A 25,165-nucleotide genomic window follows, 5' to 3' on the forward strand; every position below is an offset into this window, starting at 1 on the left:
AAAATATAATTTTCTGCCAAAATGAAAACTCCGTTGATAAAAAAAATTTCAGTTTACTCAAAAGCAAAACACCCACTAAAGTAAAATTAAATGTGAAATTAACTTTTTAATTTTCAGGTTAATAGAAAATGTAGAACCCTGAACTTGAAACTGAAACAAAAACTAGACCTTTGAATATGCAACAAAAACCCCGCACTTGTGGTTTATTTGGTAGGCATCATGTCCTCTAAATGTGAAACCCTGGTTTCAGCCTATTTGATAGAAAATTTAATGAAACCAGTCTTTTTCATGGTTATTTTAGATGGCAGAATTTTTCAGGCCCTAATTTGTGAAATCTGTCAACTATCAAAACTAATGGGCGGGGGTGGGACATAACTTCCAACTGGCCCAGACCCACCAAACTGAGGCAGAGAAAGAGGCATATTTTTGACCAGTTTTAGACTCATTTGGGGATTGAGTGGTTTTTTTTTAATCTATCCATACTTTCTTTGGGCTAACTTTTTTCATCTTAATTTTGTCATACACCATGCAGACACAATTTGCTAAAAACAAAATAAATTTTGATTATTATTTAACTTAATTTTAAAATTGGGAGCCCGAGAGCACACATATCCATGGAAATGGTGTGCAAGCCTTGTATGGCCTGTTAAGTGTGGTCTGTCTATTTCAAAACTCATTTCATAATATAATGTCACATTTTACTGGTGGATTTTAAATTATGGACGCAGGTGTTGTCACTCTGTCTGTCATTACTTCTGCCCTGATGAAACTTTTATACCTTTCTTCTCTGCTCCACTTAACAGTGCCTGGAGAATAGTTCCTATTATAACTGATCAATTCTTCTATTAATACGTCATCAATCTGTCACTTCCTAGAAGCACAAACCTGTAGGACAGCGTGGAAAGCTCGGCTCATGAAACCTCGCCAGGCCTGCGGCAGGAAGAGAGCGCGGTGCCACTCAGATGGCTGAATGTTCACCTGCACATCAAATAACAACAAGCAGGAATTTTATGGGGGCTGTTAGAAATGGTTCAAAACCAAAGAGGAGCATAAGAGGCAGAGGAAGGAAAGGGTCAAGACATACTTCATGAATGAGGGCTGCCAGGGTGTGCTGGTAGCTGCGACTGCGGCTGATGAGGAAACGATCGATTGGTCTGCCGTCACGATCCGTCTGCACAGGCAGCTCGTAACAGAGGAGCAGTCCAGCTACAACACACACAGACACAGACACAGACACACGCACACACACAATCAACTGTAGAAGCTTTGTTATTGCAAACACACTGGCTGTGTGCAAATACGACTTAAAGGACCCTGAAAAATTAAACCTTAATTAGATTTCTTTGCCAAGTTGGGCTAAAAGACACAACTAATGATATATTACCACCTTATAAAGTTGATATGGTCAACATGTTTGCCAACAATTGCCTACATGCCGACATACAAGAAACCAAAAATCCTGCATAGTATACCTTTAAATCAGGGTGGTCAAAATAATGCATTAATTTTGATTAATTAATCACAGAAAAAAATAAAGCATTATAAATGAATGCTCATTAATCATGTTCCATGGTGCCTTTTGACCCTGTGCGTAACTGAAGGCCACAGTTGCTTTGTCACATAATGGAGGCAGACGCTGCTTGGACCAGTGAATGGAACAGTTAGGGGGTGATCACACAGAAATGAGACCCTAGAGACGCGGACGCTTAAAAGACGCTTGAAACGCTCAAAGTGCTTATTCAATGCACGCTAACTACTAGCGTCTGACGCTCAAAAAGTTGAAAATATTTGAACTTTTCAGCGTCTATGCGCGTCTAAAAAGAAGCGTCTACCAAAACGCACGTCTAAAAAGACGCCGGAAAAACTGCCGTTTAAAAAGACGCTTGAATGCCGGTCAGACCCGCCGTATCATAGGAAAACAATGGTTTTACTGGCATTGCGTTTCTAGCGTTTCATCTCGGTGTGATCGCTCCCTTAGATTAAAATAAAGCCCATATGGAACTGTTGATAGGAGCACTGTCTCTGCAATTTCTGCAGTAAGGAATTTTTGTACCACTGGAGTACTTCGAGCCTGAAATATCACCTTAACGCAAAGCATTTAGCAGCGAACCCTGAAGTCCAAGCTAGCACAGCCTCTGATGCTAGCACTAGCACTCAGCTTTGCAAACCACACTAGACCAGGCGTTCAGACGCAAACTGAGTCAGTCTATCTGTGACCGACTGACTAACTCCCTTGCAAAATGAATTGCAATGGTCTGCAGGCCAGTTTTAGTGGTAGAGGACGGGAGAGACAATTGTGTCCAACATTCAGCAGCTCAACTACAACACATCTGCCAAAATTCATTTGAATTGACATTTTCTAAATACTTTCACAGCAAAAATTAATGTATGTGATGAATTTAGAAGAATGCACCACAGAGCATATCATCAATTTGATTATTTTCTTAATTGCTTGACAGCCCTACTTCAAATACTTCAATTTAAATCTCAATGTTGTGTCTTTTTTCCTTAAGTAATTTCTTAAATCTGCACAGTCATCCTTAGCAACTTAAATGTTGTACAATCGTCCTTGGTAACTTAAAGAAGAAACTTAGAGAAAAACTTAAGGAACCATAAACAGCTACTTAACCTCGACAAAGTGTATTATGATGCCTTTTTAGTTTCATCAAGGTAAAAGTTTAAGTTTGAACGATGCTGCGCTTTAGTCAATCACAATGGAGGGGGCGGGGCCGAGACGTGCAGGTGTCCCCAGGAAATGTGTACCTACAGAAACAGCAAGCTCCGCGTCCATGGCGACAGCACCACCCAAAACGCCGTCTCCTCAACGTGAAAAAGATGACAGTCCTGATGTTAGCTTTGCTGCTGCTGTTAGCTGTCCCTCAGCTGCATCAGCTGCAGCCACTGATGCTTTCTAGACATCGTGATTTCCCAAAACTGAATAAATACCACACATAGCAACACAAAACTGCTTTGCTAGCTCAGTCATGTTGTAACTAAGATATCCGCTGGAAAAAAAATATTTTTCTAATCCAGTATCTTTGGTGAAACTGCACTGATTTCAGCACCAGAGAGGAGATAACTGTTGCCAGATCTCGCGAGAGTGTGATGTTGAGACAGAGACAGGTCTTGAACAAAGTCAATTTTCTCCTGGTTTGTCCCTCTGAAATTTGCCATTTTGGTGTCGGAATGTTCTGAAGGTATGTGGCTTGTGATAAATGGGTCCAATATTTGCTTCCGTGACTATGGGACGAAAGAATCGGCCATAATCTGTAATCACGTTCATTTCTCCCAGTGAAGTCAATAGACTCAGGACCTGCTGTTAGTCTCCTAAAGGGGCGTAGTGGTCGCGAACCCCACGTGACACTGATACAGGAAACTGACTCGCAGTGGACCGTCTTGGTTTATCCACCGTCTTTGCTCCAGAGGTAAAGGAAGAATTTTTTTTTTTTTTAAACAATGGATTTCCAGATAGCAAACAAACTGGCACAGGACTTGGAGCGCCCGATACAGCTAGCTCCTACCAGTCTGTTATTGGTGATGTTTTTGGAGGACATACTTTAAGTCCAGAGTATGCAGGGATGTGCACAGAGTCTTGAACGATGTTGAGTCATAGATGACAAGCATGAGGATAACAAAGCTACTTTTCATAAACTAACTTTTTAGAACATATTTCCTCATCTCATATTCAGGTAGTCATCAGGTAGTTTGAGCTTTTCTTCCTCAGTCCAGTTTGAACTTTTGAACTTTTACTTTAATTTTTTGACAATTGATAACAATTGCTAGAAAGCGCCACCAAATATCTGACGTTCTGTTACCTTTGCAACAGTGGAATACAGAATACTGAATACATAATGTAAAGTATTTATGCTGCACTGTCATAAATGGCTCATTTTTTTAATCTAAGAAATCAGTTTGAGATGTTTGTTAAGTGACATTATCAGAAAAACTTAAGATGCTTCAAGCAACCAGCTACTGCACAATATGATGTAATACAACACAAACATCCCCGCAAACAAAATAAAGAGAAATGTAACACGTTCAGCTTCACACAGGGAGAGAGGGGATGGATCTGCTCACCTGCTAGTCCCGGCTTCAGCCCAGGCTGTTTGTTGTTCTCGTAGGTCTTCAGCATGAATAATGGAATTCCCGCCATGGTTTTCCCCTGGTCTGAACGCAGGTTCCCCCCCCTCAGGGCAGAGAAGTACACCCCCCGTGGCATCTGGCTCATCTCCTGCTTCACCAGTGAGGTCAGGAAGAGCTCCAAGGCTGAGAGGAAAAAGACAAAATGAGAGTCACTCCGACCCCTCCTTCAGCGTGATCCCTCACTGGCTTCCCACCATGTACAATTGTGTTTGGAGTGTGTGGCCCAGCCGGAAGTGAGCGTAATGTACCTGGTAGAACAGATAGGGGGATGAGAGCCATCAGTTTCACATAAGATGAACCTGGGATAGAGAGATCCTTTTCTTCTTCCTCTTTCTCCTTCCCTTGTTCATCCTCCTCATCCTCATCCTTTGTAGCTGGTCTGGCCTACAGAGCGGACAGAGCAGCAGAAATAGATTTTGGTAAATAGATGATCAAATCATGGGTCATTTAAAAATGGTTGTGGCCCAACTTTGGACATACCTAGACTACACTGACAACAAATCCATGGATAATTAATCATAATCTATAAATTGAGAATACACTGACTGTGAAATTCTGGGCTGATACTGATGTTTAGAATAACAATCTGGCTGATAACCGATATCGAACATTTTGTTGTTGTTGTTGTTTCTTTTGTTTTAATTGTTATTTCTTTCCTCCTTTGTGGCCAGTAAAAAGAAATAATCATTATATAAAAATAACTGTACTGTAATAAAGTTATCCAGTCCTACATTACACTACCTTTGAATGAGCATGATTTCCATCATACAAATTCATGAAACTGCCTTGAATATTTCAAACATTCAACAAAGAACTGCTTCAAAAGCCTTTGTAAATATATATCTTAATTTCCACTCTAATACCCTTTTAATATTGCTGTGAAAACATAAACAAAATTCCTCCTTCAAACAGCTGGATTTATTCCATGGATATAAAGAGAACTGGATACAGCATTGGAGGCCCTGTTCATTCCTATAAAAGTTGCTCAGAGGGGCATTAAGCCAAAAAGTTTGACTCCCATGTGTAAAATTACCCAGATCTTCCACCCTGCTTCCACATTGTGGGTTCCACAAAGCAGACACACTATAAACTTTTGCAAGCCAAGCAGCTAACCTCAGGTTTAGCTCTCGGCTAACTTAAATGGGGATAAAATGATTTAATCGTACAGCTCTTCTGGTATTTTGAAATGGTATAAGACTGAATGGATCAATTCCTGACAAGAAAACAAGTCATTTAGTGGGGGCTGTGACACTCAAAAAAAAAAAATGAACCGACTGATTTGTAGACGTCTGTTTCTCAGTCTATAGGAAAATGTCATTTTGGGCCCAATGGCATCATGTGATAGACCTGTAAGTTGTAATTCCACAGTTTGGCCACTATGTCAAATTGGTTTCAAAGCCTGGCACTGTTCCTGGGGGGCACAATTTATTTATGATTACACTGGAACACATAACGTTATAATTTACACTGGCCCAATACTCATTTTTACTAAGTAGAACACCATAATGTAACTCAGTGCAACCTCTGTGGTTCCCACCACCGACTGCTAACAGTTAACAGCTAAAAGTTAAAGTTAACTAGCTCTCCTCCTGCCGATTTCAACATAGATTTGTTGTTCATACTGCAGCATTATCAGGGAAACAATAGGCTATGTCCCCTGATGCATCAATGATGAATTTACTGCGTCATTTTCTCCTGATGGAGAGGGAAAGATCTTGGTTCATCCCAAACATGTTTTCTATTTTCTCCAGGACGACAGAATGCCATTAGTCTTAAGCCCTGCTTTTTAACCTGCTCAAAACTGATATAACACAACGGAAAAACTTAAATAACTGCCATCAGTGTCAGTCATCTTGATTGCCCACAGGCTGATGAAAGACTTCCTTAAAGTATAACCCAGGAGTTCTAAAGCTAAACAAGCTAATTCCAACACTACCTTACTATCTAGTTTGTTTTAGAGTTTAATTCAATTTTAGGTGTAATCTGAGGTTTCTATATTGATAACACATACATTAAACGAACACTGGATAGGTTACATCAAGGAAGCACACTTTATCCAACACTTGAAGGAAGCACCTGCAGCTGAGGCTGATGGGAATGTCGTTTTGCAGGTATTTTTCCAAACCAAAATATCAGACCAGTAAAACATTGACCTATTGGTTGGTAGATGAAAAATCAGTTGATCAATAAATAACCTAACAGTTTATGAGATATGTGTGGGCTAAAATGGTGCGACAGACCACCACTGCCATATCTAGAGCCCTGACGTGGCTTAAAACTAAAATGCAACCACAACTCATAACTGCACAAGCTAACACACTGTTACATGGATATACAAGCTCTAGGTAAGTTAACACTAACAGGACATGAGTAGATAAAGATAAAAGACTGAATAATTACAGATCAAATATTCCAATACCTTTCAAGACCTGACATTTAGATAAATTATTTGTAATACATCTTTAGGCATTTTCTGCAGAAATTGATACTGAAGGTATTAATTTCAAATGTTCAATTACCCATATCATATTCATTTTCCAAATAATAATGTGCATTGCATTCTAAGATAAGTTGCGTGTGGAGAAACAGTATTCAACATGTAATGTAAAGTTACAGACATGAGAGTGTTAGGAGAGTGAGGCAGGACTCTTACCGCCTCCGGAAGAAGATTTATTGTGTGGACTGTTTCAGGAAAATCTGCCAAAGCTCTGTAGCCACAGCTGGCCACCTCTGGATCCTGTTACAGCAAACACACACAGTGTTTTTTCAGAGTTTTGTACAGGCATAGATGACTCGACATTTGAAATATAAGCTCACTGTAGGAGATGGATATACTGGTTTTACAGACTATCTGACTGAAGTTTGAACAGACTTTTGAAGCCGTGAAAGCAGACACCTAAAAAATGCTGTACAGCTCAGTAAAGCTGACGTTTTCATAATTTTCTGGGGGTTCCTAACCACAAGTGACCCATCTCACGTTACACACAGTTAACTGATCCACAGTTGATATAAAAATAAAAATATGACAATAATAATAAAGCAGCTTGAGAATGTACTGGGTGTTCAGTTCAGCAGCTGCCTTCCCCCAAACCTGTGCAGTTTATTTCATGACAGCCAGTAAGGTTTGTTTCATTCTGACAGGAAGTATTTTAAATCATTCATCTAACTGTCAAAATTCTGTAAATTACAGCAAAAATCCTCCCCAGACCTGGGGGTGTATACACACACACACACACACACACACACACAGACACACACAGAGCAGCTATCTCCAGTACACAGACCTTGCTCACAGCATAATTCCACAGGAAGCTGACCACCTCCTCTTTCAGTTTCTGAAAAAAACAACCAGGGATTAAAAAAAAGAAGCTGTAAATTGTGGAAAGTCTGATACCATATTAATAACCAACAACATCAATTAAAAAAGAGAGATTCAAGGCTCACCAAAGATAAGCTGTTATTCCATTTAGCCAGTGATAATTGTAAGTTGCAAAGTGAGTTTCAGCCCTACAGTTATAATCACCAGCTGAAGGATTTCTAACTCATTTCCTTCTTTTTATCATGATTATCGAAATAGTTATTTATTCAAAAGAACCCCTTAATCCTCAGGAAAGACAACAAGCATTCATTCCTTTTTCTTACACATTCTCTCTGTTCTGACTTTCAGTAGTACTGATCTCACACTGACCAACATAGCACCAAATGACTGCACCATTGTGTAGAAACACCATCACTCACAAATACACTCACTGGTTATGTTACAGCAACAAACTGTCAACCCAAATATGCTTATTTCTTTTAAGGAGTGAGATGATAAGGTTGATACCATTCCCTGTGTCTGTGTGTTACAGAAGCTGGATACAATATCCAGAGCATATCTATGACTCAGTCTGGGACTGGATTGTCTGCACACGGCTCTCAACATGGAGATGATGGCTGCTAGCCGCTAATAGTGCGCACAGCGCTTACAATTGCAACTGTGCTGACAGAGCTAACAGGGCAGAGTGGCGGCGATTAGCTAAGCTTGTGAGACACACTCGCAGATACTCACATGCTTGGATTGCAAAAGACACAGAGGGAGCATGACTTCATTCTCTGCTAAGAATGCCATTATTCCACAATGTCTTTGCATAGCAAATACTGGTTTGCAGCTACATTAGTTTCCTGAATGTCATATACAGACCCTTTGAGTTCAGAGCTGGAGTCAGTACTGTATGTGTCTAACAGGTGTATTTTTGAACTTTAGACAAAGCCAGACTGGCTTGTTCCCCCTGCTTTCAGTCTTTATGCTAAGCTAGGCTAACCACATCCTAACTCTAGAGAGAACCAAAGGCTCATCTGGTATTATATCTTACATTTCCAAATTATAACCTTGTAGAATAGACACATGAATTTGTTGCAATCAATTAAAAGTAGGCAAATGGGCATATAAATATAGTTAGCTATGTTTATGTGGATATATGTCCATATAAACATAGCTAGTTAGCCCACTAACTTTGTTAGGGCTGCAAGAAAAAAAGCTTATCCACCTTGATTCTGAGAGGCTGACACAAAAATCACTTACTATCAGAGATGAGACCAGGTCATTGTTTTGTAAGTCACTCACAAGTACATCTCAAGTCTTTGTACTCAAGTCCCAAGTGAAGTCCCAAGTCAAGACCGACAAGTCCTAAACTTTGAGTTTCTAGTTTCTAGTCATAATGCAACTCTTGAAAAAATTTAATGCCGTTATTAAACTGGCAAAAACTATGAATACTTTTTTAAAAATGTGCATGTATTTGCTTGTTGAAAGCTTACTGAGCTGTTACGCTAATGTTAGCTAAGCATTCCTAACTATGTGAATATTAGCCTCCACTTTTCTGTTCTTTGTGCACCTTCAAACGTCTCAAAAGACTCAAGTCCAAGTGAAGTCACAAGTCACTGGTGTCACAGTTCAAGTCCAGTTGCAGTTCTTTTTTGATTTTGTCTCGAGCCATCAAATTTGTGACTCAAGTCTGACTTGAGTCCAGGTCATGGGACTGGAGTACACAGCTCTTTTTGATGTTGATACTTCAGATCTGTAAAAATGCCTTACAACACAAAATAGAAGCATAGTAAAGTTTATGGTTAGACAGTGTCTTTTTTGATACAACAACTGGGGAAAGCCAAAGTCAGAAATATTCGACACATAGTCAGTTTATTTCGGGGATACCACCTTCTGGACGACTACGCAGACCAACAGGAAGACAAACAAATACCACAACGAAGCTCTAACAGTGCATCAAACAGAAGCTTTCATGAAGTCCATCAGATACCTCATACTCCTCTGACTTGACAGTGAGCTGGGGAACCAAAGCCAGAAGTTCAGCTATGACTTTGACCATCAGTGGACGGGAGTCACAGCTCAGCTCCGGCCCCAGACTTCTCCATGTTGACACGATGTCTACTACCTGCAAAACAAACCTCAGAAAACTCAGTGGCTACGCTAACTGTACATGCAGTTAACACTGGCGAGTGTTTGTATGTATGTGTGACCTCTGCCCGGCACAGCTCCTGTAGTCCTTGCAGGGCGAGGGAAGCAGGGGTTGCCATGTCTGGTTTGGTGCACTGGTTCAGAGTGAGCGTAATGGCAGCCAACATGTCGCCTCCATGCTGGTAAGGCCTGACACACACACACACAGGAAATTCTTTGCTATGTGATGTATGACAATCTTATAAATCACAACACATCTGGGCAGCTGAGATGGAGGACATAACCTTTAAACGCAACACTTTAATTTTTGCTTCTGTTTTTCACAGGTTTCAGATAAAGGTCTTAGACTTTTTTCATGCACTCAGTAGATATAATTCTGTCAAATATTGGTTGCTAAAGTGTTAAAATCCGTGTTAGTGAGCACGTCTCTTTTTTCAAGAGAACCCATCCACCTGACATGAGTGGCATATCAAGATGTGGATTAAACAGCATTATTAGTACACAGGTGTGCCTTGGGATAAACAATAAACATCACAATAAAAGTACACTCTAAAATGTGACATTTGAGCACACAACACAATGCCACAGATGTCACAAGTTTTGAGGGAGTGTGCCGTTGGCATGCTGACTGCAGGAATGTCGACCAGAGCTGTCGCCTGTGGACTGAATGTTCATTTCACTGCCATAAACTGTCTGCAATGTAGTTTGAATTATGGCAGTACATCCAGCCACACTTGTCAGGTGGATGGTTATCTTGGAAAAGGAGAAGTGCTCATTAAAACTGATTTACGACCAAAATTTGACAGAAATATATCTATTGAGTGCATTAAAAAGTCTTAAATCTGTGAAAATGGGACCAAAAACATTGCATTTAAATTTTTGTTTAGTGTATGAGACCATTTTGGGCTAAGGTCTTGGAAACACTCTTGTACATGCGTGACAAGGCCATAGACCCAGAGCCAAGTCTGGCCGTTTTTGGCATTGCTCATAGAGATCTGAATCTGTCTCAAGCCCAGGCTCATGCAGTTGCTTTCTTTTCATTTCTTCTTTTGTCTCATTCTATATAATTGGAAATCCACTGCCCCCCCATGAGTAGCTGCTGGGTTGTGGAGATGGTTCATTTGAAGTTGGAAAAGCTCAAGTATGCCACGCAGGGCTTGGTTAATTAAGTCCAAAAAGTATGGCAACCATTCCTGGACAACTATAATAATGTCTACACTGCAAGAAATACAACTTAATGCCTGTAACAGATAACCATAACTTTGTAGAATCTTTACTTTATTTAATATAATTTTTTTTATTGTATTTTAGAAAGTAAGTTTGTCTGGTTTTTGCTTCATTTATTCATTTTTATTTACATTCTTTAAATTATAATTATTCTATTTTATTTCATTTTGTTTTATTTTTTATTTTTTTTTATCTTTGAAAACCCAACAAAAACATTTAAATACATCTGTAAGAAGCCACTGTCTTTCCTTTAAAATTGAAGCCAAAACTATTTAAAGTGCATCTGTAAAATGTTCTTCTGTTGCGGCAGTGAGCTTGTAAAGGAGAGTTGCTACATTTTAACTTGTATTACATGTAATTTAAATGGAAAGGAAAAGCATCAGCTAGATGACTTCCCTTTATTCAGTTTTTCCCCACTGTATTCAATTGATCAGACCTTCATGTCATGCCCCTCTCAAAAAAAGCCCTGTCACAGCCCGTCCAGTGTGTCTGTATTGGTCTGACCTCTCTCTACAGATGTCCCGGAGACAGGCGGCCCTGGCCACAATCTGCTCCCACTGGGCGTCCCTCCCCACCACCACTCTACTGTCCTGCTGTCCCAGCAGACGCTGCAGCTCTGGGTAGATTCGATCCTTACAGGAGGGAACAGAGTCAGTTGTGAATAAGAGCTGAACAAGAAGACAATCCAGGAAAAATATTAAAGAAGGCCTAAATAAATAAATATGATGATGACCAGACCTGTTTCTTCCAAAGAGCTGTCATGAGGCGCATTGCCACTGCTCTCAGCTTGGGGGCGCTGGCCAGCATGTGCAGAGTCTGCAGCACCATGGGGACACAGAGCTGGAACATTAAAGCATGGTGCGTGTTAATGGTTAAGGTCAAGTGAAATGAACTTTCTGCAGATTCTCACAGACCTAATAATGAGTCCTCTGCACATACACTGATTTTTTTATATATATATTCAGATTGTGAATATTGTAAATTACACTTTCATTAGAACAGTCCCTTAAATATGACCATATGAAATAATGGAGGTTTACACAGCAATGGTTTGTACTCCATGTCTTTGTACAGCAGGACAGTGGAGGCCAGAGGTGCTCAGTACCTTATGAGTGCCGAGGTTTGGCAGGCAGTTGAGCACAGCGTGAGCCACGCCTGGATTCTTTTCCTTCCCCAGTTTGAACAGCAGCACAGGAACAAGGGAAGGGACCTGCAGACACACACGTGACTTTAGATTAAGGAAACACCCCAGTGCAACAATGAGTCCTAACTGGCCAGAAATTCTCAATGACACATTTGTGGTCCTACTTCTGGGACTAGGAGCAGCAGGCCCTGTCCTACTCTGCTTTGAATGGGAGGACAGTCAGAGATGTTGGTTGGTCACCGATGACTATTGTTAACACAGGTTTATATGAGTGTTCTTTAAGACTTTAAGCTATGACATGCACTGTTTTCTGTTTTAATCTAAAGCTAAAGCATTTCAAGGCTTTGAAACTGGTTTAGGGGTTTCTTCCGGACCACTGTAGGGAAGTTTGGGGGGATGCCCCCTGCCAGGAAATTTCTTTTTGGATGATTATGCACTCTGGTATTTTTGAGTGTTTCCATGTTATGCTTGTTTATACTTTCACTTCTCTACACCTCAGAGGAAAATAATGTAGTTTTTACTGCATTACATCCATTTGACTGCTTTAGTTACTTTGGAAATTCAGATTATAAATGCAAAATGTAATTAACTATCAAATAACATGTAATTAAAGTGAGCTACATCTTTACCAACAGCAACATTAAAGTGATGAACACATGAATGCATTAATAATTACCGCTATAATCCAATACTAGATGTTTATTATCCTGAAAGGGGCTATTCTACATAACGAGTAGTTTTACTTTTGGTACTTTAAGTATGTTTTCATTCTGATACTTTTGTTTTTCCATGCACTGGTCAATTTTGACATTTTGGGCTATTTTGCTTCTATAACATGTCTTCTTTCAGACAAATGTAAATAAAAATTCCAAAATACACATTAAAGCTTATTTTAGTTCAGATTTTTGTTATGGAAATGTAGGCAAAAAAGTGCATATTTAATTAGATAGTGCCTCATTTGCACATTTAAACATAACATTTCAGAAAACTTGTAATACAAAAAAACAGTTGTCTTTATGAAACTAATCAACTGGGGAAGTTTGATGAGGCCATCTGTTAGTTACTCTTTCACTGTTACTTTCCAGTTTTATTCCCATTTATAGTCTGAAGGTTGTTACAGAGGGGTTTGTTCAATGTTTTGTTTGTTCCAATGAATGAATGGATGAATGAATGAATGAGTGAATGAACCGATACCGATATATCCACTGTTTTCCCCACTTAATTTTAGTGATCATCAAGTCTCCTCTGTAGTGGAATTAACATCATATAATGCATGCATACTTTTATTCATTCATTGTGCAAAATAAGAAAAAGCATGTTGGTTGATTCTAATTTAATTTTAAAGCCAATATTGGCCGATACAGATTATGTGCCAATATTATCGTGTACCACTAGAACATTTTATTTCTAAAAACGTAGTGGAAATTATATTTAGGGCCATTGACAGTATTTTCTGATTTATAGAGTGATAAAAAGAGACATCCAAATTCCCTAAAAACCTTTGACTCTAATGTGACAACAAATTAAAACAAGAATTTTGACAAATGTTATCTAATGTTTGGATTTTTATTCTGGAAATTCATGTAAATTAATGTATATTTAATGAAATAATGCATCACTTGCATATTTAATCAACATTTCAGAAAACTTGTAATATAGGAAATAAGTGTGTTAAAGGGTGTAATCAGCTGGGGAAATTTCACGGTGGCATCTATTTGTTAAAATTTTACCCTTTTCGCCTGGGATGTCCCCCTAAAGGCCCTGACACATCAGGCCCATGGATAGCCATCCGTTAATGTTGGGCCGTTGGTGAGTGTTTGTCGCCCTCGTCGGTTCGGTGTGTCCCACACTGTTGGCTCTCATCAGCGTTAGTTCACATCTTTTTTTTTGCAGATTCAACATCCTGAATCAGCACAACGGAGCACATTGGCGAATGAAATTACTCTGATTGGCTGTTCAGCTTAGCGCACGAGAAGAGAAACAGAAGTGAGAAATGTAAACAAATAGCTAAAGTAGAGAGGTAGTGAGGTCGAAAAAAACAAAAAAATTGTTGTTCTCTATTCATTGAGCTCTTTAGCAGAAACGTTTCCTTATGGTTTGTGTTACTGTTCACTGGCGCACACTGAATATGTCCTGCTCTTTCAACATTGGATTGTGTTGTTATTGTGCTAACTGGCTAACTAGCATCGACACGTTCTTCCTGTTTCCATTTTTGAATGATGACCGCTGTCTGCTGTTATGGAGGGGTATGTCCTCTCAAGCAGGCACAGAAAATACGTACTTGTTGGCCATCAGTTTGATGCGTTTATGTGCAACTTTTTGGCCGAGACATAGTGACGAGAGGCAAAGCAGCAGGTGGCTCTTGTCACCGCTAGCTCTCCAATGTCGGTTTAGTGTGTCTGGGCCTTTGAGGGGCTCAAAGGGACTCATAAAGGGACTAAAGTTTGCGAAACGCTGTCTGCGACAAAATTCTTATTTATTCGTCTCCTCTTGTTAATCCTGCAAATATAGTTCAGCAAGTTATTCTTTTCTTTGTATGATCCTGGTGTGTCGATGTACTAGCTTGTGGGCATAAGAACTGACAGACCTGTCAGCCAATAAGACATGAGTATTCCCATGTTTCTTCCTGTAAACCCTCTGTAGTTGGTCTTGTCTTGCCTCTACTCTGTTCCCCGAAGATACAAAAATACAACACTCCTGTTTTCCTCGGTGACAACTGCTCAAAGTGGAGAATTATTTGGGGCTAAGGACACCTATGTTTGGCGTTGGTGGGGCAGGCGGAGCATTTGGTGGGGCACTGCCCCCTTGTGCCCACGTTTAAAACAGGCCTTGAGCAGTAGAAGTGTATTCTCAACTTTCCTAAGTTAGTAAATCACCCCTATCTGTGCTGATACTCAGAAGAGCTCCATAGCTGTCTAAATCCAGGAGTGTTTCGGAGTGTTTTAGGAATGTTTGATGACAAAAAGCTTATTAAAAACAAAAAATATTTGAGAGTGACTGTGTGGGAGGCGGAGAAGAACGTGCTGTCCCTGCAGAGACCAGTGTCATCACCATGGTCATAGACGTCTGAGTCCCAGCTCATTTCCATTCAATAAAGCTTGATGGATACAAGTCAGAGAGTGGACTGAAGGACAGCGCAGGGTTAACACTTAATCATTCCCTTTAGTGCTGAGGTCAGAAACAGGAGCTAGTCATGGTCCTTGGACGCGTGTAGTCAACAGCTCTGCAGCGTAACAGCCTTTCATTTACATAAAACACTTACTGCTGCCCAGCACCTTGGCCGTTGCCTAGCAACCACTTCACCTGCTTGAGAGGAAAAGGGAGGGGCGGAGAAGGAAATGGAGGTTTTCCTTCAAGTTGAATCCCTGAAAGATTCGGTGCTGAACCTAAACCCCAAACTTCCATTAATAAAATATTATTCTAATAAATCACAATGATACAGATTCATCCAAACACACTGCTAAATTTTGTTATTACCTCATCTCTTGTTACAATGAAATAAAGTGTGTTTGTTGGTGTTTTCGTGCAGATGTGAGACTGCGAGAGGGAAATCCAACAGATTCAAATATGCCAATAACATTCTACCAGCGAATCAAACGACCGGCGCAAGTGGCACTCTGGGAGCAATTAGAGCAGCAGGGGAATGCTCCGAGGCGTCTAACGAGCCCGGGTAATGAGAAGCCTATAACACCATGTGATATTTCACATCATCTTCTGGAGCTGGTGACTCCATTTACAGTCCCAGAGGGTCACAGGGAAGTCTGTCAGTCTAAACCTTTCTCTTTATGCAAGTGCAGGAAATCCAGCGGCTGACGGCAGGTAACAAGGCTGAATTTCAAAGTCAATGCTGAGGACACATTATGTCCAACAGATGTAAAATACATCAACATATTGTAAATGAAATAATAAATTGAAGGATCCGTCCCCAAACACATTACCAGAGGCTCTGTCAGATTCACAAGGCATCTTTACTACCTTACTTACTTTCCCTTCTCACTGTTGATCATTTTCCAAACCATTCAGACTACTACACTGTAAAACTGTATTAACCTTGCTTATAAAAAATTAAACCAATTGATTCAAAAAAAGGTACGTAAACATGAATGGTGGATTCAAACCCAGGACCCTCTTGCCATGAGGCGACAGAACTAACCACTTTACCACTGGGCCATCCATGATTCTAACAGGTCTCTGTATTTACTGTACATCAAATTCAGAGAGAACCAGAACTTTATTTAAAACAGGCCCTTATTTCTAGGAGGTTGGAGTAAGTCACACACGCAAGTCACAAGAAACTCTCAAGACTTGACCATTAATTCTTCAGCAAGTCCCAAGTTATTGTGGTGGGAATCAAACAAGTCAAGTCGAGTCGAGTCTGCAGTAAGTCAAGCAAATGCTCAGGTCATGAATCAAGTCATCTGAAATTCTAATTATCTTGTCAAACGATAGTTTTCTAGCTGATGTCTGACCAGCAACTAAATCAGCTAAAAAGACACATTCACGTACTTTTCTTTGTGGGTTGGGTGTTGCCCGATGAAGTTTAATGTTGTGGTAGTCCTGCCACTGATTTCTGTGCTTCAGTCCTTGCATACCACTGCTTTCTTCTGACCGCTGACATGAACAACATAATTCAAGAATTCCAGATGTTATTATTTTTTGGACTAGCCTCCTCCATTATAGTTGCCGTATGTGTTGGCCTCTGCTGGTCTGTTGCATCCTAGTAGGTTGCCAGATTAGCGCGCTTCGCACTGCAAATTACCCAATTATGTTTCAAAAACAAAACATAATTTCTCAATTTCTAGAAAAATACAATTTAATACAAGAAGTCAAGTCCTTTAGAGTCACCTGTCTCAAGTCTAAGTCAAAGCTCGAGTCATGAATACCAAGAGAAAGTCAAGTTGAGTCTGTTTGGGGGCGGCAGTAGCTCAGTCCATAGGGACTTGGGTTGGGAACCGGAGGGTACCTCCTGGGCACTGCCGAGGTGCCCTTGAGCAAGGCACCGAACCCCCCAACCGCTCGGAGCGCCTGTCATGGGCAGCTCACTCTGACATCTCTCCACTTAGTGCATGTATAGGTCCAGTTTGTGCATATGTGTGTTCGGACCTGTGTGTAATTGACAACAGAGTGAAAAATTGAATTTCCCCTCAGGGATTAATAAAGTATATAAAATTAAATTAATTAAAAAAAAAAACAATTTAAAAAAATCACTGTTAGTCAAGCTCAAGTCCTCAAATGTGCAACTCAAATCCTCCACCTCTGTCTCCAGTTAATGCTAACAACACTTCCTCCATGTTTACCTGTTGTCTTGATGAATTCAGAGTAATGTACATTAACACAAGTCTTCCAGTGGCTCAATATGCATAATCCCTACAGTACAGTAGAGGACCCTTCCCGAATGTTTCTTTAGGCTGTATTTGTGACCAGCCATATTTGTTTGTGCTGAGTATTAGTTGAATACTGGCTTCAGTGTTTTGGTATTGTACACCTAATAATGACCACTGAAATTATGCAACTTTACATATTATACTAATAATAACAAACTTCCCTTGCGCTCCTTTTAAGGTAAATGCACCCACATGTATTAGAGTGCTGTTACTTGCAGCGATAAAAAAAACAGAAACAAATCTGGTTCACGCATGAAGGTCACTGTGTTGTCTATCACACTTTAGTGGAAACACGTTGTATAGCCAGGTGAGTTTTAACAGAACAAAAGGCAGGAGTAGCATTACTCATTTAGCCTTGAGATGAAATGTGAATAATTTATTTTTCACTAAGCACCTTATTCAAATATTCAAGTCCTTTATGAAAAGCTGAAGAGAAAGTGCTTTAACAGAGAGCATCGTGATCTAAGCCTTGTGGATTATCTACCTGGCAGGGGTCGGCTGCAGCGATGGCCTGGCTCGCATTCAGAGCCAGCTGGCAGACGTCTTCCTGACCCGTAATGATGAGATAGGTCACAATGAGGGCGAGGGAGCAGATTTGGCTCTGGCTGGACGACAGGGCCGAGCTGATAGACAGCAGCCAATCGGCTGCCGCTGCTGGATCATCTGCCACTTTACGCAGCGTGGATAGAGCCACACTGAGCTCGCTGTACCAGGAGCTGAGAGGAAGTGCCAGCGGTGGAGCAGACTGAGCAGAAGAGAGAGATAAAGAAATGAAATCAGTAAATTGGTTGCATGCTAAAATCTGTGATTCAACACATTAAATGGATGAACATGTGAAAAAGAAGAAATATCAAAGCAGAAATTGTACATTGTGTAAGCCATAAGGAAAGCTTCAGCCTTTAAAAACATAGCATGGCCGATTGTTCCACAATAATTTACTGTATGTTGGACTGTAAATCAAAAGCATATGTGATTCTAACCGATGTTGGTGAGTGAGAGTTTACACTGATACTGCCAAAATCTTTTAGTTTGAACAAATACCTAAATTACCACAAGCACTGGTGTTCCCTCCACAATAAGTGAGCTGTAAGACAAACTCAACATGTGCTATACACATTCACAATCCTGAACATGAGGTGTTTAAGTCCAACTGAAATCACAAACATCCTTTGTTACGGACAAAAATCTTGACTACAGTAATCTTTAAATTGAATGGTACTGGATGATTGGTCAGCTGTCTGTCTCTAGCTCTCTTTTTCATTTCTTACACAACTATATCTGTCATTTTTCGTTTTTAGGTTTTAGTTTAAATGGTTGGCCTGGAGCCAAGGGAACCACGTCCAGCAGCCTTGGGGTCCATGAGTCTCCTGAAGGGCCAGAGCTGATGTGGTTCAGCACACCCCACAACAATCATGGTTCACAATCATGTCTAGAGTCTTTATTATTTCAATAGTGCAGTTGAGCTGGGAACCTGAACTTGGCTCCCAATTAGAAACGAATACAAAATGCCAAGTACCAGGTAACAGTAAAAAAAAAAAAAAAAAAAAAAAAAAGGTTTGGCAGACTGTGGTATTGTTGCCGTGACATGACGACAAAGATAAAGAAGTAATATGAACTGACAACTGATTTAAAACATGGGTAAACATTTGAATATTTGAGGGTGGATCTTTTAACACCCATGCTTTCAAGACTCCTCCAAAAAGGGTTCTTAATACCCTTTGTCTTACAAAGAACCCCTGAAGAACTAGACTCACAAGTCAGTCTTTAGACGCTTTGCTTAACTAAAGACTGATGACTTTCTCCCTGATTTTGTGTTTAGATGGGTGGATACAATTTCAGAGTTTAAAAAAACTCCCTACGTTGCAGAACCAATAGTAAATCCGCAGGGCGGTCCTTCGGCGGCTCGCTGAACTCTTGTGCTCATAAACATAGTCCGACTAGAAACATGTGTAGCGGTACAAAATGGCTCAAGTCGCTGTAAGTCCTTCATTTCCACAATCTTGTGGACTAAGCACACGTTTGACAAAACGGAGTTAAATCTCTTGGCATCCACTTTCCAGCTCTCTCTGTGTTTGTGTCCTTGCGGACGAGAAAAGGGGGAGCGCACATTTCCGGGAGGGCGTGTCCTTTTAAAAAATGCAAGAAGCGTTGCTTTGTTGCCGGCCATTTTCGCCAGTGTGTTAAACACACTTTAGAAAGGAGTGTCCCCAGACTATCAGAAGGCGGAGATCTCTGATTGTCTGGTGGCGAGACTACTGAAGAACAGTTCCTTAAACAAAAAAAAGGGTTCTTTCGAAGCAAATGTGTCTCGGAAAAACCTCGGCCCTTCAGAAAGAACCTCTCTGAAACCCTTATTTCTAGGGCCTGACCGATATATTGCTCTGCCGATATGAGTCTTTCAAAGATATATCGGTAACTGCGTATACTTTGTCCAATATGTACTGTACACATATGAAAACTTTTTTTTTTTCCCTTAACAGGAGGTAATGCAGAAAAAGATGAAGATAACCCGCAAAAAGCTGTGTAACAAGTAAAAATATGTATCTCTTTAAATTCACGGGTATGGGCACCAGTAAAAATGAACTATACGCGGGTGGGCAGCAGGTAAGAACAAAAATATATTCTCATATTTTTCAGAATAAAACAAATGAAAAAGATGTGCAGTAGATGTGTAATATTTTGATCTCTAAATCACTATTATCGAGCTACAATATCTTTTATTTCGATAGTCAGTGACACAAGTCGAACCTTTGACCCCGTCATCACATTCGTCATCGATGTGGAGGACTCCAGCCATAAAACTTTGCAGCCTGTAGATGAGGTGGCAGCCTACATCAAGTTCAAGACACCCAAGGAGGATCCTTTTGAGGTGTTACGGTGGTGAAAAGAGCATGCTAAAATGTTTCCCAACCTGGCAGTGATTGCGCAGAATGTTTTCACCATCCTGACATCAAGCAGGATTTGTAATTCAAGAACGGAGAACCCAGCTTCATGCGAGTGACTGTAGCCTGTGTGTGTTTAATCACAGGTGCGGGTTAGGGGTTAGGGTCTGGACATTTATAAAAGGGCGCAGGCTGGTGCGGCTTTGACTTAGACATAATGACGGGTAATGGGTCGGTTCTGATACTGAGCTTTACGGGTGGGTATGGGTTTTCAAAAATTGACCCATGCAGGACTCGATATCAGTATCGACATCAGCCCCAAAAATCAGTCAGGCTCTCCTTATTTTTAAGAGTGTATTAATGTCTGTATTAATGTCTGAAAATGTATCTGCCCCCATGTTTAAACCATATCACGAAGGAGACATAAGCTAAAAAGGTTGTTGCTCAAAGTTCAGGGTTCTTTTTGTGTCACAGGCTACTGTCAGGCTGCTAATCAGTCACTGATAGACTGGTGACAGCAATATGCAAATACAGTTTAAAAAAACAACAAAGAGACAAGAGAAACTAGTTGGTTGTTTCAAAAAACAAAAACTATTCAGTAATAAAGTAGTTTTTACAGTAAGTAAAAAAATATAGAAATAATAATGTTTTCCTTTTAGATACTGACCTGTTTGCTGTAAAACTGAATTCTATTTGGACTTTGATACCAAGCATCAGTAAAGTGCGACCCCCTACTGAGGGCCGTATGGGGACTGCAGGGTGCAGTAATCTAAAGCTGAATGAATGTGATTTGTGTGGATTTCATAACCACACAAGTTATCTAATGCCAGCAAAGCTATTATGATTCACATTTGTAAGATTTACTCAAAAATTGAAATCACATGTAAAGTAAAAGATGGCTGGAGATGTGACAAAGAAGAAAAAAACATAACTAAAATATCACAAAGCTTTTCTTGTTCCTGTCATCACTGCAGGGGAGCCTTGTGTCTTGTTTGAAAAAGTGACATTTTTCATTCGTACAACGTGACTCATGAGAAACATGTTCTAGATGATGTTATTTCAATAAAAGTATTATTCAACTTGTCACTCATTTCTCAAATAACTGACATGGTTTCAGGAAAAAATAGACACACACACACACACACACACACACACACATTTGTACACTGTATATGGGACGTGCTGGTACCCCACCTCACAACCCACAGTACTCAAAGGATTTACCGCCAATGCCACAGTGCCAGAGACCATAGGGCTCCCCCAGAGGTCCTGTGGCCATGCCATGACAGATCAGAGTCAAGTCCGATCCAAGGAGGCCCCACAGCGGATGGCGGATACCTCCTGGGTACTGGCATGTCCCATGAATCTTCAATCAAATTGGGATCTGGGGACTTTGGTGGCCAGATTGACACCTTCATCCCTTTTCACATTCCTCAGGCCATTTCTGAGTGTTTTTATGTTATGTGGCATGGTGTCTTGTCCTACTGGGGGGCCATTGTTATCTGGGATTGCCGTTGCCATGAGGGGGGTACTGTAGAGGCAGATAATGTATCATGTGTATTCATGCGTATGTAATGTATTTTGCAAATAAAGTAATCCCGTTGGCTGTAACTTTTCTCCGTGGTTCTCCGAGTCTCTTCTTTTCAGTGTTTGCTGAGGTTGAGCAATTTCCTTACAATACTTGGTCTGCAGCAGTATTTGGGTGGGTGGAGCATGTCAACTGGCATCCACATGAATGGCAGGGCCCAAGGTTTCAACCAATGATCACCTTCACCTGTCAGTGGTTTTCATGTTGTGGTGTGCAAAAGTTTGGTCAAAATGGTCAAAATGTCGTTTACTGTGAATAGTTAAGTAAGTAGAAGATGAACGGATCTCAAAAAGGCATGAAGTTAAAGATGGAACATGCCTTTCAGTATTTCAAGCAAGATTATTGTATTATTTTTGTTTTATACAACTTTAGAGTGAAAAAACGGAGAGGAGCACTATGCAAACATTTGGGCACCCCAAGTTATTTGAGCTCTCAGACAACCTCTACCAGGGTCTCAGACCTTAATTAACTTGTTAGAGCTATAGCTTGTTCACAGTCATCACTAGGAAAGGCCAGGGGATGCAAATTTTAAAGCTTTATAAATACTCTGACTCCTGAAACCTTGTCCCAACAATCAACAGCCATGGGCTCCTCTAAACAGCTGCCTAGCACTCTGAAAACTAAAATAACTGATGCCCACAAAGTAGGAGAAGACTATAAGAAGACAGCAAAGTGTTTTCAGGGAGCTGTTTCCTCAGTTGGTAATGTAATTACAGTAAGAAATGACAGATAACAGGAACTGTGGAGGTCAAACTGAGGTCTGGAAGACCAGGAAAACTTTCCGAGATAGCTGCTCATAGCATTGTGCAAAAGGCAAATCAAAACCCCTGTTTGACTGCAAAAGACCTGCAGGAAGATTTATCAGACTCAGGAGTGGTGGTGCACTATTCTACTGTGCAACGACACCTGTACAAATATGACCTTCATGGAAGAGTCATCTGAAGAAAACCTTTCCTGTGTCTGCATCACAAAATTCAGCATTATAAGTTTGCAAAGGAACATCTTAACAAGCCTGATGCTTTTTGGAAACAAGTCCTGTGGACTGATTAAGTTAAAATAGAACTTTTTGGGCGCAGTGAGCAAAGGAATGTTTGGAGAAAAATGGGTACACAATTTCATGAAAAGGCCACCTGTCCAACTGTTAAACACGGGGGTGGATTGATCATGCTTTGGGCTTGTGTTGCAGCCAGGGGCACAGGGAACATTTTACAGGTAGAGGGAAGAATGGATTCAGTTAAAGTCCAGCAAATTCTGGAAGCAAACATCACAGCATCTGAAAAAAAGCTGAAGATGCAGAGAGGATGGCCTCTTCAACAGGACAATGACCCTAAACAAACCTAGAAATCCACAATGGACTACCTCAACAGGAGCAAGCTGAAGGTTTTGCCATGGCCCTCACAGTCCCCCGACCTAAACATCATTTTAAATCTGTGGATAGACCTCAACAGAGCAGTGGATACAAGATGGCCCAAGAATCTCACAGAACTGGAAGCCTTTTGCATGAAGAATGGGTGAAAATCCCCCAAACAAGAATTGAAAGACTCTTAGCTGGTCACAAAAAGCATTTAGAAGCTGTGATACATGAAGGGGGCGCTATTAAGTACTGACCATGCAGGGTGCCCAAACTTTTGCTCCAGGCCCCTTTCATGTTTTGTTATTTTGAAACTGTGAAAGATTAAAATTGAAAAGTAATCTTCCTTAAAATATTAAAGAAATGTGTCATCTTTAATTTCTTGCCTTTTGGAACTAAGTTCATCCTCAATTCATCCTACTTACTGAACTACTCACAGTATAAAAATTTTGACCGGAGGTGCCCAAACTTTTGCATGCCACTGTAAGTCTTATACCTGCCCTTTGTGTCCTATTTCTGTAACAGTGTGGAATATGTTGTACCTGATCCTCCATACCTGTCTAAGAGTCAATCAATGAGCCTACACACAGAGGATCAACAAATGAGAACTCATGGAAACATTAGTGAAGCAGCCTCAGTGTTACCTGTCGGGGTTTGTCTGTCGCTCTGCTGATGCGGTGGAGCAAGCTCTGGGCCAAGTCCTGGTTGAGGTTGTGTGACCGTTGGTCAGCCAGTGGCTCGGTGAGGCCCGAGCAGGACAGGAGTTGCAGCACGGGAAGAACCAGGACTGGACTCAACCAGGGCGACAGCTCAGCCTGCTCAGGGACTAATCTCAGCGCTGTGGCAATCAAAGAGAGGAGAGCAAAATCCCATGAAGGGTAAAGAATCCATCTGGACAAATGAGGTTATAAAGGAGGATAAAGGAGGCGAAAAAAAAAGAATGAAATAAACAACAGAGCAACAGAGGGGAACTTAAACATACCACCATGGGAAATTATGTAGAAAGGAAGGATTATGGTAGCTTAACTAGAATCTATAATGTATGAATAAATCACACTTTATTTATCACATTTATATGCAATGCCGTGCACGTTAAAATTTTATTTTGTGGGTCTTGTGATTTAATGATTTCCTACATGGCAAAAAATGTGTATTCTGGCACTAATTACAGTATCATGAAAATAGAGACAATGTTCTGGTACATGTAAGTACTAACATAAATATTTGAGGTTTCAAGAAGGAACCACAAATTTATTTCATAGCCATATAGTGTTGTGCAAATGTGCCGACTTGTGTGCCTGTCTGTAGACTCATATTCAAACCGTATGCAGTGCACTGAGTGAAAGACTCTCTAGTTTATGTTAGCAATCAAGAGGAATTCATTAAATGGACAATGAACACTGCCTCCAAACTGTGTAGTTGTTTCCAAGAACCGCCCTAAGAAATAACAGTTACAGTACAGATCAGGTCCTGCAGGATAGCACATGGTCTTAGGGGCATGGTGCAAGAGCATTAAGGGTGTGTAAAACTCTACTTTTGCTGGTTAAACAGAGCATAATCTGGGTACAAAGTAGAGTTGTACTGATACCGATACCAGTATCGGAAATGCCTCCGATACTGCCTAAAATGCGGTATCGGGTATCGGTGAGTACAGCCTATGTCCAATGCGATACCACGTAATGCCTCACGTCATTACGCATACGCACGCTACAGGCAAACGAAACAGAAACAGAGCGGAGTTTAAAAAGCATTCTACTGTAGCCTTTGAAATGTCTTTTTTTTTTCCAAATTGTGTGGCTGCACTTTAACCTGTGTCTTCATCTGTGTTAACACTGGATAATAATAATTAAAAAAAAAAGTTTTATGGCATTTATTCTACTATTATGTATTTATTTCTTAATGTTTATGTTTTACATAGAGTTTTAGGAGTTGAGACATGCAACAATTCATATCCCATCCATTTTTATTTTACACGCTGGTATCGGATCAGTACT

The 25,165-nt window shown here is 40.5% G+C and overlaps 1 protein-coding gene across 1 annotated transcript in view; it reads right to left on the reverse strand.

The window, feature by feature from the left end:
* The window catches only part of focad (focadhesin), a 72,650-nt gene that overhangs the window by 20,126 nt on the left and 27,359 nt on the right, over positions 1-25,165 (reverse strand). The window contains exons 10-22 of the mRNA XM_033609710.2: positions 23,816-24,009; positions 17,835-18,095; positions 11,928-12,032; positions 11,561-11,662; positions 11,327-11,454; positions 9,658-9,784; positions 9,438-9,572; positions 7,428-7,478; positions 6,797-6,880; positions 4,392-4,527; positions 4,078-4,266; positions 1,085-1,206; positions 886-978 (exon numbers count right to left, since the gene is read on the reverse strand). Coding sequence (XP_033465601.2) covers positions 886-978; positions 1,085-1,206; positions 4,078-4,266; positions 4,392-4,527; positions 6,797-6,880; positions 7,428-7,478; positions 9,438-9,572; positions 9,658-9,784; positions 11,327-11,454; positions 11,561-11,662; positions 11,928-12,032; positions 17,835-18,095; positions 23,816-24,009 — 1,727 coding nt within the window. The remainder of the gene's footprint in view (positions 1-885; positions 979-1,084; positions 1,207-4,077; positions 4,267-4,391; positions 4,528-6,796; positions 6,881-7,427; positions 7,479-9,437; positions 9,573-9,657; positions 9,785-11,326; positions 11,455-11,560; positions 11,663-11,927; positions 12,033-17,834; positions 18,096-23,815; positions 24,010-25,165) is intronic.

The sequence above is a fragment of the Epinephelus lanceolatus genome, chromosome 22 (genome assembly GCF_041903045.1).
Source record: "Epinephelus lanceolatus isolate andai-2023 chromosome 22, ASM4190304v1, whole genome shotgun sequence".
Lineage (NCBI taxonomy): Eukaryota > Metazoa > Chordata > Actinopteri > Perciformes > Serranidae > Epinephelus > Epinephelus lanceolatus.